Source organism: Podarcis gaigeae, assembly GCF_964106915.1.
Source record: "Podarcis gaigeae genome assembly, chromosome: 12".
Classification (NCBI taxonomy): domain Eukaryota; kingdom Metazoa; phylum Chordata; class Lepidosauria; order Squamata; family Lacertidae; genus Podarcis; species Podarcis gaigeae.
Genome location: NC_139688.1, coordinates 54,706,011 through 54,722,110, shown reverse-complemented (window position 1 = coordinate 54,722,110; position 16,100 = coordinate 54,706,011). Strand labels below are relative to the sequence as shown.

General features: G+C 43.8%; 1 protein-coding gene across 2 annotated transcripts in view; it reads right to left on the bottom strand.

Moving 5' to 3' along the window:
- The window catches only part of AVL9 (AVL9 cell migration associated), a 40,137-nt gene that overhangs the window by 10,004 nt on the left and 14,033 nt on the right, over positions 1-16,100 (bottom strand). For both annotated transcript variants that reach the window (XM_083706337.1, XM_083706338.1), the window contains exons 4-13: positions 15,000-15,071; positions 13,279-13,368; positions 11,840-11,906; positions 11,275-11,315; positions 9,487-9,525; positions 7,364-7,433; positions 6,178-6,728; positions 3,042-3,176; positions 1,519-1,738; positions 70-187 (exon numbers count right to left, since the gene is read on the bottom strand). In XM_083706337.1, coding sequence (XP_083562463.1) covers positions 70-187; positions 1,519-1,738; positions 3,042-3,176; positions 6,178-6,728; positions 7,364-7,433; positions 9,487-9,525; positions 11,275-11,315; positions 11,840-11,906; positions 13,279-13,368; positions 15,000-15,071 — 1,403 coding nt within the window. The remainder of the gene's footprint in view (positions 1-69; positions 188-1,518; positions 1,739-3,041; positions 3,177-6,177; positions 6,729-7,363; positions 7,434-9,486; positions 9,526-11,274; positions 11,316-11,839; positions 11,907-13,278; positions 13,369-14,999; positions 15,072-16,100) is intronic.

Sequence of the window (16,100 nt, the reverse complement as noted above, 5' to 3'; positions counted from 1 at the left end):
AGGCGCTCAAGACGACAGCACTCCTCTCTCTACTTCTTCCAAACAAACATTAAAGCTAAAATTTCTTACCTGGGATTTACCTCTGCGAGAGCTGGGTGTTTATTGCTGTTCCACACTCTGTAATTGTGTGTATTCTTCCAAGCTGCTACAAAGGTTGTTCCAAAGTCTGATAATATTTTTTCACTGTCTGATGGATAAAATAGATAAGAGAAACCTAAGCAGTTTCAGTACTTTGCATGCTATGTGTGTGCATGCAAAGAAGCAAGCACATTTTAATTTTTTAAAAGGCAGTGTGCACCTTCTGCATAGTAATACTGTCAATGCAACACAGCAACAAATAGAAAGGCGATGGTGCTGGCTAACAGACTGGATTTCCACATGTTTGAAAGCCCAAAAATCTTTCTTGCTTTCCCCCTTGATGTGTTGTGTATCACTGTAAATACAGGTGTGCAAGGGCTGGTGTCATCCCTGATTACGTCTATGACAGTGATGGCCAAACTTGGCCCTCCAGCTGTTTTGGGACTACAATTCCCATCATCCCTGACCACTGGTCCTGTTGGCTAGGGATGATGGGAGTTGTAGTCCCAAAACAGCAGGAGGGCCAAGTTTGGCCATCCCTGGTCTATGACATACCAAGTCACTGAAAGACAGCTCCTCCACAGCTGTTTTTCAATGGCATAGTGTCAGCAGACAGAAGAAAGACACCACCCTCATATATAAACATGCACCTGGGCTAGCATTCAAGAATAGGAGTGTGGACTTGGGACCAACTGGCAAACAGACAAATCTATCCTTCCCCACTCAGTACGGAGTGGCAGCTGCAACTGCCAGAAAGCAAATAAACAACTGGAAATAAAAGGTTTAATTAGTGAAATTGATGGGAAGTTAAAACTAAGCAGATTATGCAATTAAGATATAAAAAACAGCTTGAAAAGAGACAGAATTTTAAGAAGGAACTAATCTGGATTATAACTGGATTTGGAGAGGTGGGACCATTTCTTCCCTTGCATCTGATATAAAATACTCCAAATCATCACACAGTCCTTTAGACAGAGCCAAGTGCTTTGATAGTAAAACCTGGATCTGCATTATTGTGTACTAGCATGTAGCATCAAATCAGATTAAGAGGCAGATACAGGGCTGTGCTAAGTGCGGAGCCCCGGGGGTGCTGCAACTATGATGTAGAATGGAAGGAGAGAGGCGAGGGGGCAGCAAATACTGGCATTGCACAGGGTGCTGCTAATATTTGAGACCCCAAGACCCGCCAATGAGATTAGGCGGCAGCAAGTCTCATGGACAAGACTCTCGGGCCTCAGACAACCTCTGCATGGGCCTGTGAAAAGCAATCCCTCTTTTTAATACAGCATCAGAGCTTCCCTACGGTTACTAACTAGGTCAGACCCAGATCCTTATATTTCTTTGTCCTTTCCTTTTACTTGTCCTAGTTACAGCTGCTAAGTATAATCTTAGAGGATTTTTAAAAAAATAAAAAATGGAAGCAATGACACCAGGGTTTACCTGGCTGCAGTGTAGCAGCGAGCAGCGCATGGAGATATGAGCCAAACTGGGCTCGGATCCACTCATCTCCTCCTTCCCAGCCAGTGCCGTCTAGGAAGACGTCGTCCCGGTTCTCAGTTACGTGCTTTACCAAGAAGTCTGCAAACCTCAAGTCAGCTGTTGTGGGATTCAGAACCTTCCTGAGCTGTGGATCATGGACTTGAACCAGAGCTTCCTCAATCTGTTGAGAAAAACCCAACATGATAAAGCAATGCAGAGGACAAACTAAACAACCTGAGCTGAACTCTTAAGAGAAGCTACTCACTTCTGTTGAACCACAAGCCACAACTGATGTGCAGTGCTGCAGTGTTTGAAGATGAAACTCAGTCTGACTGCAGAGTTGCAGGTGGCAACAGAGGAGTTTGGATTTGATATCCCACTTTATCACTACCCTAAGGAGTCTCAAAGCGGCTAACATTCTCCTTTCCCTTCCTCCCCCACAACAAACACTCTGTGAGGTGAGTGGGGCTGAGAGACTTCAGAGAAGTGTGACTAGCCCAGGGTCACCCAGCAGCTGCACGTGGAGGAGCGGGGAATCGAACCCGGTTCACCAGATTACGAGTCCACTACTCTTATAACTAACTCAGTCACCGATCAACCATCTTTAGTCCCTACAACAAGCAATCAGCTCTTTCCTTGTGATAAACTGAGGTATAGAACAGACCACAGAGTGAATTCGGGGTATGGGTCCTGTTCTGGGGAGGCAGGGATGAACAGTCTCTCTCTGGGTCTATTTCAACTCTACAACTGGATTGCTGGAGATAGAAGGGAAGTTCTCCAAGCAATGTTGCCACTCCACGGGGCAGGTCACTATGTGTTTACAAGGAAAATCTGAGGAAGGTTGTTTCAAGCAACTACCATGTGGAAGCTGCAGTCTGTAGACTGGACATCAAGGCAGTCTTTTCTGGAACAGTTCTGTATGAGTGGAAAGAGCCATTAGTTTTACTCTGAGTATTTGAAGAGAGCCAGTGTAGTGTAGTGGTTAAGAGCAGTAGTCTCGTAATCTGGGGAACCAGGTTCGCGTCTCTGCTCCTCCACATGTAACTGCTGGGTGACCTTGGGCTAGTCACACTTCTCTGAAGTCTCTCAGCCCCACTCACCTCACAGAGTGTTTGTTGTGGGGGGGGGGAGGGAAAGGAGAATGTTAGCCGCTTTGAGACTCCTTAAAGGGAGTGAAAGGCGGGATATCAAATCCAAACTCTTCTTCTTCTTCTCTGCTCTGCCCAAATGCGGTCCTGGAAATTATGTTTAAGATCTACTTCCCTCCTACCATAAAGAGACGAAATAGGACTTGGGATAGGAAGAATCTTCCTGTTGGGTAGAATATACTCAGTAGTTAAGCAATTGTATTTGTTAGGAAGTATGATCCTTTGCTGGTTGTATTCTTATTTTTATGCCACATTTTACCAAAAAAACCTCTTCTTTTTTTTTTTAAAGCTGCCATTCAGTTACCTGCCTATGATATAAAAGAAAATGATTCATACCTCTACAATAGCATCACTTAGATGCTTTTGCTGACGGAAAAGGATGTTGGTGGCTCCTGCAACAAACCCACGGATGGTTATATCAGACAGGAGATGGTGTTGTTGCAGCGCCATGTACGGCAAGCAAAGGTATCCCTGAAACAGAGAAAAGGGAGGAAGGAGATTAATGTGAGAAAGAAAAAGGTTGAAGAGCAGGAGCTGATACTTTAAAATGCTGTGATGTTCTAATGAACAAGGAAAAAATAATGAAGATTGTAATTGCAACTTGAACTGTTACTTCCTCGTCAGTTAACAATTACACCTCGGTGGAATATTGCTCTGTTGAGTTAAACTATAACTGTCAATAAATTAGCAGGAAATCTAGGCAGGATACAGATTCAGCAAACTATACGAACACACCCTGTGCTCAGACACTGCCTCCTCCCAGACATACATGGGAGCAAATATGAATTAAATCTAAAGCAGACAAACTGTGGCTTGAAGCCTTTGCTGTGGGTTAAATTGGAAGTGAATATGAAAGGAGAAGTGTGGGAGGGAGGGAACATAGAAATGCAAGGCTTTTTTGTAGTAATGCCAAACCAGTGTCTTGTGGTTCCTTGCTTTAAATGCATCCAGTTGATGGTGCCTGCATTTTATAGCTGTCAGATAAAGGGCAATGAGAACGGATTGATCTGACTGCAAGCCCAATTACTGTGACCTTCGGAGTCTCAGCAAAGAACATAAGGACAAAATGTACTATGCTGGGAAGTTGTATCTGAGTAAGGCAAAAAGTTGATCGTTTCATTACTAAATTTTATAGGAAACTGTCACCACTAGAACACTCTTGCTTTGTGACTACTCACTTTTAGAAATGCCCCCCCCCCCCAAAAGTAATATTGCAGTAACACTGTGAGTTTAACATGGAAAATTTATGGTGGAGGAAGGAGAACTGTTTTTAAATGAGTAACCATGGAAGAATTACAGGAAGTCAAGCTTATGATACAACAGTATCCTATAAAAACTGAGTAAGTAAACTCATTCTAAAAGAAGTTGATATCAGGTTTTCCAGCTAGAGTTTCACAATATTTAAGATTACAGAGCACATGGCTATAGTTTGCGTGTGTCTGCCATCAATTACACCAGTATTTTCCAGGAAAGTTTACTATTTTTAAGAAGTCTTTGAACAAAACACTTTTATGTAGATTATACCCCAATTTTAACTGATGCTATTGAAAGCATAATTTTAACTTATAAATAGAATCAGTAACTCTAGCCCACTTCCAGCTGTTATAAAAATTGTGCTGTTGACTTGAAAGACTAAAGACACATGGGGGGAAAGGAAACAAACATGAACTAGGGCACTGCCTCATACAATCTGAGCATGAGAGACAAGAATTCCCATACTATAACATCTGTAATGTTGTTTAGCCCTTCAGACCGCTTCGCATGGTGCCCTTCCAATGTTTCGGTACAAAGCTCCCATATCACCTTTGACCATTGGCCTTGCTGGCAGGGGCTTAGGAGAGTTGGGGTTCATCTGGAGACCCCTACCTTGGCTACCTCTGGCCTAAGGTATCAACATGCTCCTGACATTATCTTACTTACAGGAGCCACCAGCACTCAAGTTGTTCATGATAGATTTATTTATACAGTACAGTGGTACCTCTGGATATGTACTTAATTTGTTCCAGAGGGCCGTTCTTAACCTGAAACTGTTCTTAACCTGAGACACCAGTTTAGCTAATGGGGCCTCTTGCTGCCGCCGCGCAATTTCTGTTCTCATCCTGAAGCAAAGTTCTTAACCCGAGGTAATATTTCTGGGTTAGCAGAGTCTGTAACCTGAAGCGTCTGTAACCTGAAGCCTATGTAACCCGAGATACCACTGTATCTGTCAGCCATAGTAGTCAATGGGACCCAGATATTCTGGAGGTCTCTTTTAGACCAGCATTTCCCAATCTGTGGGTTGTGACCTGCAAGTGGGTCATGGGCTTTAGGATTCTTGCTTGGATGTCTCAAGTTACAGATATAAAATCGGCAAACATGCAGATAAAATGCATGAAGCTAATGACTGCTGAAGATCTGAGGACCACAATTCATGTGACAATAAAACCACTGTTTTACACTACTGGATAGAGAATCCCTTAGTTGTGAGAATTTAATGAGTGATTCATACATGGCAAGGGCTGGAAACGCAGAGCTAGGCTAGGTCCCAGACTCACAAACTCAGTGCTGCTCTTTTGAGACCCTTTGTATAGAATAGGGGCACAGGGCAATATTCAACCATGTCTTGCTCAGAGTACACACATTAACATTACTGAAACTAAGCCATGTGCATTAACTTTGGTGGGCCTATTCTGAGCTGAATAGGAAGCTGCCTTGTACCAAGTCTGACCAACAGCCCATCTAGCTTATTATGGTCCCTCCACTGACCAGCAATGGCTCTTCTGGATTTCAGACAGGGGAAATTCCTGGAGATGTTGGGGACAGAATCTGGGACCTTCTGCATGCAAAGCAGTTCTCCACCAATGACCTATGACCCTGGCCAGATCAGAGAAAGTGTTTGCTACTTCCATCCTAGCAGGGCCCTGCCATGAGTGAGTACACCCCAGTTCCTGGTGATGGCACAAAGACTCTGGGGTGTTCTGTCTGTTTTGGGTTTTTGTCCCACTCCCTTTGGGTATTAAGATATCCTTGCAGTTTCCCAAAAAGTTAACACCACTGATCCTGCCCAGCTTGTATTACCAGGACAGAGAGAGCTGGAAGACTTGTGCTGTGCTCCCCCCCCCCCCCGGTCACATTATTGTATTTCCCCCCTCCTCTAATTGTGGAGCTTTGATCAGATACCTCATTCATCTCTCTACAACTGTGGCAGATTTAAACTGTGCAAGGTTTGTTATGACCCCATGGCATTCACCATCCAAAAAAGGAGACCTTGTGGAAAACAGGTCCTCACCTTTTCAAAAGAGGGGCCATAATGTTTTGTTGACTGATTTACTAAAGGAATTGCTTATTTGTTTTTTAAAAAATTTTGCAGTCCACCTTTATGAGTAGCACTTGCTCCAGGACAGCTTACTCAATGAGAGGATAAAAATACAACTTTGAAACAAGATAAAAAGCAACGTGGAAACTTTCCAGAAGCCAAAACATGCCAGGTTACCTTAGTGAAAACAGCTAGCGGCATGCCATACTGGTCCTCTTCCAAACCTGATATAAGGCCAGGAACAAAGACTGTGTGCCCTGTGTTAGGTTGAGGCTGCACAGTAATGGGAATGCTTTCAGAGACTGCAGGTTCCTTTGGAAGGATTTCAGTCTGTGCTGCTACTGCAGTGATTTCACCTTCTCCTTCTTTCAAACTGGGGTCCTCCAGGATATTAGGATCCAGGGTTTCCCAGTCACTTTCAGATGATTCTGGAGAAGTGCGTGAGGGAGGTTTCAAATGCTGCCCATTGTCCCTGGAGACATGTGCTCCGTTGAGATTGTCCTCGGTCTGAAATAAAGGTACATCTACTTTCTCAGTGTCCCGCTCTTGGTTTCCGGACAACGTTGGGCCTTCTGCATCTGTTTCCACGTTTTCGTTTGAAAGTGCCACAGTGGACAAGGAAACATAGTAATCTGTAGGAGGTGGGACTTCCTGTTGGCCAACATCCTCTGAAACACTCTTCCTTGGCTGGTACTGTGAACAGTCAGTGAGACCATGCTCTATCATACCTGGAAATTATAAAAATCTCTTGGATAATAGCATCATGAAAAGTGAGTTTATCATAATGCAAAACACATTGTATACTTTGAAAGCTACCTTACAGCTCTGTATCTGAAGGCTCCCTTTTTCCTGAGCAAAGATGCTTTAGTTGATATTCCTGCATAGCAGGGGGTTGGACTAGATGTCTCTGGGGGTCCCTTCCGATTCTACAATTCTAAGAATGATCTTAGATTACCATGCATAGCATATTTATAGCTTGAGGCACAGTTCCTTATACTTGCTAAAATATACCGTACTAGTGATCTTTCATGAGACAAGCTGTATCCGAATGTCATTCTAATCTATGGTTTAACAATACCTGAATGAACATAGCCTTCTTTCAACCTTGATATTTCCCTTCCTCTCCTCTTACTGTATGACTGGGAGGAGTAGTTCTGGTTAACTGTGATTTTTCACATGGTCTGGGCCAGCAAACTGTGGTTAACATTAACGATGGTTTGTTTCAAACAATCCAACTTCGAACAGTGATTTCTAAAAATGGCTTGTTGAAACCAACCATAGCTAATCACAGTTCTAGGTTCAGGTGACATGGGAAACTGTGTAACATGCTTTCTATTGTTGTAAATACTTTACTCTCACTTACCAGGAAAGAGTGATAAGACTGTCATTAGGGCTCCCACCAGCCTATTCACTGGAGAGATATAAAACAGAACCTGAAAGGGAGGGGTGGGTGGGAATGACAAACGTTAATTTCTAGAGAAAGAGAAGAACGAAAAACAAACAATTCCAGTTCATAACACCCAGAATGACAGCAGCACATGACTTTCTGAGGCATAAAAAGGTAACGGACCCCTGACAGTTAAGTCGAGTCGTTGATGACTCTGGGGTTGTGGCGCTTATCTCACTTTACAGGCCGAGTGAGCCGACATTTGTCCGCGGACAGTTTTTCCGGGTCATGTGGCCAGCATGACCAAGCTGCTTCTGGCACAACAGAACACGGAAACCAGAGCAGCGCACGGAAATGCTGTTTACCTTCCCACTTGGAGCGGTACCTATTTATCTACTTGCACTTTTGGGCATGCTTTTGAACTGCTAGGTTGGCAGGAGCTAGGACCAAGCAACGGGAGCTCACCCCGTCGCGGGGATTCGAACCGCCGACCTTCTGATCGGCAAGCCCAAGAGGCTCAGTGGTTTAGATGTTTAAAGAACAGCATGCAGAACTCTACAGTACTGGAATTAGGAATCACAAGCAGCATTTTTTTTAAGCATTAGACACAATTTTTCCTACGTTGCAGTTTAGCTAAATTATTCAAGGATGCCCCAACACCATCTATATCCAGAGCCTAGGAGCCAACAGAGTACTGTGTGCTGTTAATAGTTCTTGAATGCATCTGGAGCCAGGTCTCAAGGTATATAGTCTGAGTCAGCATGGACCTGCTCTTAGTTAAGACATATTCTTCAAAGAGGTTCACCTGCTCTTTTGTTTCATGACCCTACCCCCCTCTTCTTCTGCAACATTTGTAATCTCCTCAGATAGTTCCAGCTATACAGCTGGAAGAATCCTCAGTACCTCTGCTGAAGACTGAACCTAGAAGCACAGGATATGCTACTCTGCATTTGGTCTTCCTTCCTCATAGGTTCCAGGAAACATCCCACAGATTCCAGTGCATTAAAACAGGAAGGGCAAGTATGACTCGATGCTCTGGAGCACTCTTGCTTTTATGCTTTGTGACATGTAAAAAGTTCAGATTAATAATCATCTTCCCATGCTGCTGTAGCTATAATAGCATGCAGCATTTAATTCAGGGGTCAGCAAACTTTTTCAGCAGGGAGCCGGTCCACTGTCCCTCAGACCTTGGGGGTGGGGCGGACTATATTTTGAAAAAAAATATGAATGAATTCCTGTGCCCCACAAATAACCCAGAGATGCATTTTAAATAAAAGCACACATTCTACTCATGTAAAAACACGCTGATTCCCGGACCGTTTGCGGGCCGGACTGTGAAGGCGATTGGGCCGGATCCGGCCCCCGGGCCTTAGTTTGCCTACCCATGAATTAATCCCTTCCACCCTTCATTTTTAAACATACGTGGCTACTGGATGAATATAAACCAAGGGTACCCATAGGAGCACCCTAACCTCCTATGGTTACTGCAAATGATCTCAGTAAATATCCTCTCAAAAATCTACAATGCTTGAGAGACGATTTGCTCTTCCTGCCCAGTTCCTATTTACATTGGCCTGGCTTCCACTACACTAAACACACACTCTTATAAGCCTGCCCGTATTTTATTACATGTCAAGGCTGTGACATGGTCTGAGCAAAGGAAAGGTGCAGAGAGCTTCTCTCTGGGAGTGAGCACAGTGTTGGCTGATGTGGGTGCCTTTTCCCCAGCAGGGCGGAAGGAGACATGCCTGTACCATTTTGGGGTACTTTCCTTTTCTGCTCTTTTATACTTGGCAGCCATTTTGTGTTATGCTGCCTTGCATACAGCTGTCTCTGTACATCTGCATATCTGTATCCATATAGCCACACCACAACCTTAGCGCAAAGTTTGCTTACCTTTGCCATGGCAACTACTGCTGAATTGAAACATTAAAAAGCAGGCAAACAGAACAGGCATGTCTCAGCTAACTGCATGCGTGGGATAGCTCATAACATCTATCCACAGAGGATAACATCTATCCATATTCCATTAAACTACGTCATTAAGCAAGTCCATTTCAGTTCTTTCTGCCAACCTGCGGAGAAGGAAGAGATCTTACCTTTTTCTCTAGGAGAATCAGCTTAAAAAGTATTAAGACCTTCAAAACAAAGAGACACAAATCTTAAACAACAGCAATAGGTATGCATATTAATATTTCATGATATCATTTCCATTTGACACTTCAGAAATGCACAATAAATATCTGAACAAATGATTTCATCTACTTTTATAACTTGGCTTTTCTTTTAAAATACTCAAAGCACCTGAAAGGATCAATCAAACAATTAAACAACTCAATAGTTGTAATGAGACATTATACATTTCTAGGTTTTAGGCCCAGATACGGGGCAGAAACAGCTTTGGTCATCCTGGTCGATGACTTACAATGAGAAGCAGACAAGATCACAACACGATTCATTTTCTTAGACCTCTAAGTGGCATTCAGTACCATTAACCACAGTATATTCTGGGCCATGCAGCTGGATTGGAAAGGGGAGGAATGATACTACGTCAGCCTCAGTCCTTTCTGGAGGTTTGGTCCCAGAATATGACATTGGAGGATTTCTCTTGTAGCCTATACCTCTGGCTTCTGGAGGCCCTAAAGATTCTATTCTGTCCCCCATGCTGTTTATCTTCTAAGTCAAACCATTGGGAGAAATCACCCAGAAGCTTGAGCTCAAATTGCAGATGATGCCAAGCTTTGCTTCTTTTCCATCTGTCACTCTCAGGGAGGCTGTGGAAATCCTAAATAGGTGTCTGGAGACAGTCCTGCGGTGGATCAGGGTGAATAAACAGAAGCTCAGGCCAAATAATATAGAGGTGCTATGCTTAGGGAAGCAAGCTGATCCGGACATAGGGGTACAACTGCTGTTTGATGGGCCTTGACGTCCCTGAAGGACTAAGTTTGTGGATTCTCTTGGGCTCAGCACTATTTTTGGAAGCACATGTGCCTTTTTTCCAGGGGAAACCGGGACGCCACCTGTGACCCTATCTAGAGGGACTGGACCTTGTCTCAGTAATCCATGTGGCCACCCTAACCTCTCTGTGGCCCGGCACCTCCAGGATGTTTTTGTTTGAAGACCGTAAGGTCCTCTGCGGGACATACGGGAGAGGCGGTCCCGTAGGTACGAGGGTCTTAGGCAATATAGGGCTTTAAAGGTTAAAACCAGCACCTTAAACCTGATCCTGTACTCCACCGGGAGCCAGTGCAGCTGGTATAGCACCAGGTGAATGTGATCTTGCAGCGAGGACCCCGTAAGGAGTCTCGCCGCGGCATTCTGCACCCGCTGGAGTTTCTGGGTTGGTCTCAAGGGCAGCCCCATGTAGAGCGAGTTACAATAATCCAGTCTAAGGTGACCATCGCATGGATCACAGTGGGTAGGTCAGGGCGAGAGAGGTACGGAGCCAACTGGTTAGCTTGGCGGAGATGGAAAAATGCCGCCTTTGTTATAGCTGCAATCTGCGCCTCCGTGGAAAGGGAGGTGTCGAAGATTACACCCAAACTCTTAATGGACGGTGCTGGCACTAATTGTGCCCCCTAATACTGACTGGCAGCAGCTTTCCATGTTTTTAGGGAGGGGATCTGGGACCTTCTGTATGCAAAGCAGTTCTTCTATCAATGAGCTACAACCCTTCACTATTAAGTATCACATCCAGCCCAAACGAACTAAGCCAACTATCAGCCACAGAACAGTAACCTTTACAAACTGAGCAGTCTTAATACATTTGAGAATGAATCCCCTAATAAACCTTGCTAAAGCTGATGCATCTTCACTGTTTGTCAAAAGCAGAGCAAAGGCAGAAGTAGATGTACCTCCTTCAGGATTCACACCAGGAAGAAACATACCTTGTGTCTAAACTGAAGGACAAGATCTCGTGGAGAGAGGCCTAAAAGTAGGGACAGCAAAACAATTAGCACACCTTAGTAAGAACCACCAACTCTTCCTGCTTATGTGGAGAAACCTGCTGGCAGCAGGATTAAAACATTTTGTACTATTTTCCCAGCACTTAGGGGCAAAGAATCTGTGGGAGCTTACATGGTTCATTGATCACAAATGCAAATTGGATTTTAACTACCAATAATAGTTGACTGCCTTCTCCCATTAAAGCCAGGAGGAGCATTATCTGGCCCTTCTCCTATTAATAGGCCTTTAATAATCCACTCATTACTTTTGAATAAACATGATTTTGAAAAAGCATCTGAGCAGTTCTCCTCACCCAGCAGCGAAAATGACAAGCATTCTATGTAAAAGGAGAAAAGTGACAGGTTTATCTAGCCCCGTGACTGATGGGGAAAGTAATCACAATAATTAGTGCATTATTTAGGCACACACAGGCTTGGCATTAGACTTTAGTACCAATAAAGTACTTTAGGAAATGAAAAGTTGTGTTATTTAGTAAATATTGCTTACCAAGATAAACTTGTGATCCTTCCAGGGGGCTTCCTCCCAGCGAACTATTCATATGCTCATAAAGTTCCTGCAAAGCCATAAATTTTGAAAGCGTTAAAAACACTTTTTAAAGGCATCTCCTAGAAAATAAATGAAAAGGCTTCATACAGCATGGATCTGCCAAAATACTATGCTACGAAGAAGATTCTTGGCTTTTTCCCCCAGTGAGTCACTAAATGCACAGACATCGATCCAATGGACACCCAGAGGCTTCAGCTGGAATCCAAAAAGATCCTTTGGTAGAACCCAATGAGTAGCTATAAACCCAATGAGATCTTTGACCCTTTTTAATGTGCTATACCACCAATGGCATTTGAAAATCCTCTCATTTGCAATGGGGTATGGAGGAAAGCACTGGTTGAGAAAAATAACACATAGATCCCCTGGGCTCATTCTAGGACAGCCTTTTTCAACTATGGGTCCCCAGATGTTCTTGAACTACACCCTGACCACTGGCGATGCTGGCTAAGAATGACAGGAGTTGTAGTCCAACAATATCTGGGGACCCAAGGTCGAGAAAGGCTGATCTTGGAATATAGGGCACTGTCTTAAACTGAGCAGACCCACTCTTTTACCTAGCTCAGTATTGGCTACACCAGGGATGGGCAGAAAGTAGACTGGGTCCTACCTAATAGATCCCTGGATAATTTTCAGTAGATCAACAAGCATTTCTGACTCACAACTATTAAACAAAGGTAGCAACAAAAATGGCTCTTTGCTGAAATGAAGAAAGCTTGGAGTAACCAGGAATGGACTTTGGTAGGGAAGGACTGGGAGGTTCTGGGCCTCAAAAACAAACCAACCCCAGGGTCAGAATTATTTGATTCTAAGTGTGTGCTTTTTTTGCAGCAGGTGGCGCTCAGGGTGATAGCAAGAAAACCCCAAGGATACCACAAGGCTGGGTCTTAGCCAGTGGTAGCTAACATAGTCCACTTGAGATACTGTTGGACTCCAACTTCCATCCAGCTGGTATGGTCCGTGTCCAGGGATTATGGGAATTAAGTTCATCAACATCTGGAAAGCACAACATTCATATCCCCTGGTCTATTTTCTTTATTTCATAGAAAGCATATACCGCTTGATTTAAACGCGTGTGCACCCACCCACCCCTCAAAGTGGTTTGCAAAAAAGATAAAATCAAGAGAAAGAAACCTTCTGAATGCAAATAATGTAAGCTAAGGGCCTTCTTTTCTATCTTGTCTGTGGATTCCAGTGAGTTCACCTATCTCTCAGTCTGCATGGGCGTCCCCATTTGCTTCAAGGGAAAGGAAAGCTATGCAGGTAGAAATGAAGAAAGGGTGATTTTAAAGTTTAGGAATCAAATGGATAATAATGAAGGCCCTCTATGGTTCACAGATCAGTATCACACAAGAGTTTGCATTTCTATACAGAAAACTTACCTTAAGTATTGAAATTTGTGAGAAGTCTTTTTCTTCAAAGTAGGCATGTGTAATTAGCTGCAGCTTAGCCTGGAGCAGCCCATACAGAGGCTTGAAAGGAAAACACATCATCATGTTACATCAAGAAAGGCAGGCAGACAGTCAAGGACAAAAACAGCTACCCTTCAAAACAAATTACACATATTGATCTCAAATTGATGACAAATTACACATACATTAGGTAACAGTTTATTTGTAACGATTGACTATGTCAGTCATCCTGCTGTCAAAATGAGCAATAGTTTATTAATGTGATAGTGTTCCTATCTGATCAGAGTAGTGTGGTAAAATACAGACAAAATTGGGCTGCCTTGCTCCATTTGAGAGCTGGTGTAGAGTTACAGTGTTGGACCAGGGAAGGTAAAGGGACCCCTGACCATTAAGTCCAGTTGCGGACGACTCTGGGGTTGTGGCGCTCATCTCACTTTACTGGCCAAGGGAGCCGGGGTTTGTCCGCAGACAGTTTTTCCAGGTCGTGTGGCCAGCATGACTAAGCCGCTTCTGGCGAACCAGAGCAGCACATGGAAACGCCGTTTACCTTCCTGCTTGGAGCGGTACCTATTTATCTACTTGCACTTGATGTGCTTTCGAACTGCTAGGTTGGCAGGAGCTGGGACTGAGCAACGGGAGCTCACCCCGTCGCAGGGATTCGAACTGCCAACCTTCTGATCGGCAAGCCCTAGGCTCAGTGGTTTAGACCAAACTCAGGTTCAAACCCAATGTTCAAGTCAGCTGTGAAGTTCACCAAGTGAGTCTGGGCCCGTCACTAACCCTGTCTAACCTGCTGCATAGGGCTGTTGTGGTAAAACAGGGCAGGAAGAACCACACACACTACCTTGAGCACCTCTGAGTAAAGTGTGGATAAAAATGCAATGCATAAAGAAACATAAATAAGCTTTGCTTGCGCAAGTCAACTTCTCCATGAAGAATCTCTCTCTCTCTCTCCTTATGCAATTCAACTCCAGAATCTAACTCTGAGTATCATGTACACACTCACAAAAAGTATTTCACATCAGGCAGTTGTTACATGAGGTGTGAATTGAAAAGGCATGCTGGGTGGGAGTTAACGTGGCCTAATAGCTAAATTTTTGGATCTTGGGTTGGGAGCTGGGTAAACCATGCTCCAGATTCAGTTCCTCAACTGTACAGTGATGGACCTCACAGATCTGAACAATGATAAAGTGTAACCAGAAGTGTTGTGTGTCCTATTTCACTTTCGTACAAAGCTAAAGGAGGAAAATGCTCTGGGATGCATTAAATTAGAAATGCTGTCATTTTAAGAGCTTGCAAATTTTAGAGAGCCAGTGTGGTGTAGTGGTTAAGAGCGGTGGACTCGTAATCTGGTGAACTGGGTTCGCTTCCCCGCTCCTCCACATGCAGCTGCTGGGTGACCTTGGGCTAGTCACACTTCTTTGAAGTCTCTCAGCCCCACTCATCTTACAGAGTGTTTGTTGTGGGGGAGGAAGGGAAAGGAGGTTGTTAGCCGCTTTGAGACTCCTTCGGGTAGTGATAAAGTGGGATATCAAATGCAAACTCTTCTTCTTCTTGCAAATGGCATTTTTCTGTTTACTAGAATACAGTTTTGAAAGAATGCCTTTGTCTTGGATTTTAACAGGAGTGTGCCTAACATGAAAGAAAGATCCCCAAACAGGCTATTTTTAAGGTATGTAACTATCTCTTACCAGCTGACTTAGAACACAGACACTTTTCTGTACTGTTTCTCGGGTAATATCTGCTTGCCGTACTTTCAAGGCCTTTGAAAAAGAGTAAGAGAGAACAAGCTTTTAAGGAACAAATACTCATTAATCCGCAGCATTCATAAAAACAACTGAGCACTCTACAAAATAAAAAATAGGACAGTCTCTGCCTGTAGGCATGTTGTCTAATAAAGCACTAGGCACATTATGGAGAAAGGAGAAGAAAGGTAAAAAGATGGGAGAGAAGAAGGGGTCAATAAGGAAAAGTCAAGCGAAAAAAATTGCTTTGAATACAATAATAGAAGAGGAGATCCACCCCTTTTCTATATATTGAATGTCGGAAATCAAGCCCATATCAGGAGAAACTGGCAACTCTCCCAGGCACCCGGCTTGATCTCCTGTTGACCTCCTTGGCTGCATTCCCCAGCAAGATCCAGGCTAGGTCGCAATAGGCGATTCTTCTCAGCGTGGGAGGAACACCCCCCTCTTTCCTGCCCCCCCTGGCAGGGGAAAGAAATAGACAGAAACGTATTTTCATGCCTTTATTTCTGTCTTTGCAGCATTACAAAAAAACATGACTGCTCTCTTCAAACTCCAGCAGTCTAGTAGCAAACACTTCCAGCACTTCCTGGACAGGAACAAACGGAAAAGCTCATATTATACTCTGAGCTAATTCCGGTGCTACGCACTGTGAATTGACTGTCCCTCTGTTTCCCACGGACAGTCCCAACATTCCCATCATGTTTACTTTTCAAGCTAGCAGTTTGCAGCTGCATTGCTTCTATATCGTAACATTGTCTACATTTTTGGCACCCCCAGTAATCATATCAACTTGAATGTATTTATGAAGCTTCCACAAGTTTACATGTGAAGACATGTGTTAGTTCTGAAAAATAAGGCACTTTTCCTGTGTAAGAGGTATGTTGAAGCAGATACTATCCTTACAGGGCAAACAATCCTATGCATGCATCTACCCATTCGAGGTCAGTGGAGCTTACTTTCAGGAAAGCATGCATGGGACTGTGAACCTAACCCTCACACAGGCTCATCCTTGTAACACTAAACCATGGTTTTGCATCATGTGTG